General features: G+C 36.8%; 1 protein-coding gene across 1 annotated transcript; it reads left to right on the forward strand.

Moving 5' to 3' along the window:
• Nucleotides 1-277: 277 nt before the first annotated feature.
• On the forward strand, nt 278-3,479 carry LOC121415689 (insulin-like peptide receptor). Its single transcript, XM_041608998.1, has 2 exons — nt 278-822; nt 2,035-3,479. The coding sequence occupies exons 1-2, from the start codon at nt 285-287 to the stop codon at nt 2,106-2,108; spliced, it is 612 nt and encodes a 203-aa protein (XP_041464932.1). The 5' UTR covers nt 278-284; the 3' UTR covers nt 2,109-3,479.
• Nucleotides 3,480-3,768: the final 289 nt, after the last annotated feature.

Here is a 3,768-nt window from a genome sequence, read left to right on the forward strand (position 1 = left end):
TTGTGTTCAGATACCAATCCAAAATTGAATCAAAAGTTTCAATCAAATAAGATTGAATTATAAATCTATTATATTGAAATCTTCTATCCAACTTGGAATTGGTCCCTGATAGCAATCTATTTCAATCTAAGGAATTTAGAGAGTAGGATTAGAACTTGTCAATCAATAGCCTAAAACTTGAGGTAATGTTGCGAGGATGTTTGTTCATTTTGTAAAATTTGGTATTGAAACTGTAGTTGATTAATATTATTTTGTTTACCCTTTTCGTTACAGTATGCAAATCTATGGACATCAGAAATAGCGCTGAGTACTTTTCCAAGCTTGAGAACTGTACTGTGATCGAAGGCTACCTCCAGATAGTGCTCATAGACCATGCAAAACCCAGCGACTATGCCGGACTCAGCTTCCCGAAGCTACGTGAGATCACAGAATACTTTGTGATGTTCCGGGTGAAGAACCTTCAGACCCTACGCCACATCTTCCCCAACCTTGCCGTGATCCGAGGGGACAGCCTGTTCTTCAACTATGCCCTGATCATCTTTGAGATGTTTGAGCTCCAGGAGATTGGTCTTCCTAGTCTTCAGGCGGTGATGAGAGGCTGGGTCAGGATAGAGAAGAACATCAACCTATGTTATCTCTCAACGGTGGACTGGTCCTTGGTCCAGGTCCAGGGGATGGAGAACAACTTCATCAAGGGCAACAAAGACCAAGAAGAGTGTTTCAACTTCTGTCCGGAGGATGATGGCAAGAGACTCTGCCGCAAGTTGACAGCTACTGGGGATGTTGCGGAACTCTGTTGGACAGGTCAAGACTGCCAGAAAGGTAAGCCACATGAAAAGCTTTTTTTTTTAACAATTCATAGAATGTGGTATCTACAACCTTCACTACCATTAACCAATGGGGTAACAGAATTATTTTCTCCTTATTTAAGTTTAATCAGTTTATTGATATCATGGTTTTGCAATATGGGAGATATATGATTTTTCCCCTGTTTTTTAAATACATTTTCTGATAGTATATTCAGTATAGATTTTTTTTTTTTACAATATATTGTATCTCTTATTACTACTTCTACCAGATCAATAAACCACATACAACTATCTGTTATATCTTTGATATACAGTGCGTCCCACAAAAAAATGAAACCGAAATTCATCGATAATTTATCATAACCTAGTCACAAATAGAGTAGACAAATGACCTACCATTGTAAAGCTTTAATAGAATCTCCCTTTTTATCTAAAATTACTTAGATTATTTCTCATTCATGCATAAGTGAACAAAAACAATTTGAAGAGGGGATATCAAAAAGTCATTTGGCTGGCTGTATCTGGGTTCTAAAAAAGAAAACCACATTTTTAAAAAGTTCAATATCTGCTCTTTAAGTTGATCTCTCAATTTCAGAAAATGGTCAAGAAAAAATAAAGTTCTGGTCATTTGAAATGAGGCTTGAATTTCAATAATTTCATAAAATGAAGAGGTTTTACCTGCTAGCGTTCAGATTCACTCGAAACTCTGTTTTGTTGACGATCAGCCATGCATTACGTCTTTAATAACCGTTCGATAGCTTCTGTGGAAACTGGTGAAAACATCTTTATTAAATGAAATTATGGAAATACAAGCATTGTTTTGAGGGAGCAGAACTTTTTTACTTCTTGACCCTTTTCTGTGACTAAGGTATGAAATTAAAGAGCAGATATTGAACTTCGTAGGCATGTGATTTTCTTTTTGAAATTCATATACCCCCACCAAATGAGTTTTTGGTATCCTTTCTTCAAATTGTTTTTGTTCACTCATGCGTGAATGAGGAATATTCTAAATTAGTTCAGATGAAAGAGGAGATTCTAAGCTTTACATCGGTATTTCATTTGTTTGTTGTATTTATGATTAAGTTATGATTTTTATTCAGGCAGTGAAAATATGCATTTTCATTAATTTCTGTAAATAATACCACCTTGCCTTTAAGGCCTGAGTCATGTTGCTTGTATTTGAAGAATTTTGTTTTGATCGTAAATATGGTGAATGTTTCCACAGGGCAGGGGCAAGTTCCATGTTCGATTTCACTCCTTGGGAAAAGAATGGAAGCAGAGAGATGTGTCTCAAGTTAAGGACTAAACAGAAAAAAATATGAAAGACAGAAGGGAAGAAAGAGAAAGAGAGAGAGAGAAAGAGACATACGGAGGGACGAACAGAGGGAGTTGGTTTGTACAATTGTAAATGGAGACGGAAGATTGGATTCACAAATCTCATAACTTTTCTCCCAATTCTGAGTCTCTTAAAGTAAACAGGGTATCCGTGACATGGCTTGCCCATACCTCACAGCACTCTTGTGTCAAATGTTACATATTAAATCAAGTTCATTGAGTGTGTTTCGCATGGCACATGACGGAGTCCGGCTGATGTCTCCCTGAGGATGAAAACACTTGGGACTTTATTCTCCTCTATTCCATTATTCCTTCATTTCCTTGTTTGCTCCTAATGAGTTTATGATGTCGTCATTAGGCCCTAATTGTGGGCTTTCAGGTCTCCATGGCAACAGGCATCTTCTGTTAACCTTGATTTTAATCTGAGTGCTAGCAAAAGCTGATGTCACCTTTGTTGAGGATGTACATGTAAGAGAAAGCTGGCTTCAAATTCAATGAGTTGAATATGCAAATCCTGTATTAAAGGGCAAAAGCACTCTATTTTGTGAAACAATTAAGAGAGCTGTGTGGGATGCTACAGCAGGATGTTTCGCATGCAGCATGAAAAAAATATGTCCTTTAAATCAGAGTTCAGAAACTTATTAAATAAAAAAATGTATTCTTTGCTGCTTCTGTGTTGTCTACAACATCACAATATGATCTGTATGATTTTTAAAGTTTGAGCACACTTGACTAGTAATTGCAAATCGGTGGATTATATGGTGTGCCACCTATTGATGTTTCAGCAAACAGGCCGAAATTCGTAATGCCTCATGGGAAAAATTCGACATCTGTTGCGCTCGCTAGTACTAAAGTGAATGCATGCATGCAATCATTCAGGGCTGGCTGGCACGGCGAAAAATTTGCTCGCATATTTTTATGCGAAATTTAGACCGTTTGTGGTGAATTCTTGCCATCTGGTTTTCATTTTTGAAACATCACAGTCATGTTACAGTACACTAGCACTCTGCGCAGCCTGTGCCTGTGCGCGATGTCGACCACGAAGTTAGAACTCTCGCCTGTTTGCTGCAAACGATAGATTATCCATCATACAGTGTATTGTGAATCTACCAAATTACTTTTAGATTGAGAAAAAAAGAAACCCAGGTGAAATATTTATTTGGTCAGTGTAACCATCTGGACATTATTCATTTTATTATTGATTCTGTTCTTCATCTATGCAAGAAAAGGGTTATTTTCCCATAATCTAACATGTAAGTGTTGGCCTATAAATATTTATTTTAATTTTAAAGAAAATTATGTTAAAGAGAAATTCCAGTAGTTGCAGTAAACACTGATTTCATGAGAAAGTCTGCAAAACCAGGCTTAATTGTCAGTATATCATCGAGGATCTAGATCTGGAACAGTTACATAAACTGAACTTTGTGAAATCTTGAAATCTACGCTGAAAGATATTCACACTGAAGATCACAAACACAGATAGGTACACGTGGGACAGTATATTATTATTGCTGGAATAAAGACCCGACGGAAGTGACCGAATTCGCGCTTATTTTGCTTATTTCTCAGCAATTACACAATTTCTTCCAGAATCTTTTGGCACATATTTTTTATTCATACAAAC

The sequence above is a fragment of the Lytechinus variegatus genome, chromosome 5 (assembly GCF_018143015.1).
Source record: "Lytechinus variegatus isolate NC3 chromosome 5, Lvar_3.0, whole genome shotgun sequence".
NCBI lineage: Eukaryota > Metazoa > Echinodermata > Echinoidea > Temnopleuroida > Toxopneustidae > Lytechinus > Lytechinus variegatus.

Coding starts and splice junctions, on each gene's coding strand:
- LOC121415689 (XM_041608998.1), top strand. CDS start 285: ATGGACATCAGAAATAGCGCTGAGTACTTTTCCAAGCTTGAGAACTGT. Junction 823..2,034: donor AGGTCAAGACTGCCAGAAAG/GTAAGCCACATG, acceptor ATGTTTCCACAG/GGCAGGGGCAAGTTCCATGT.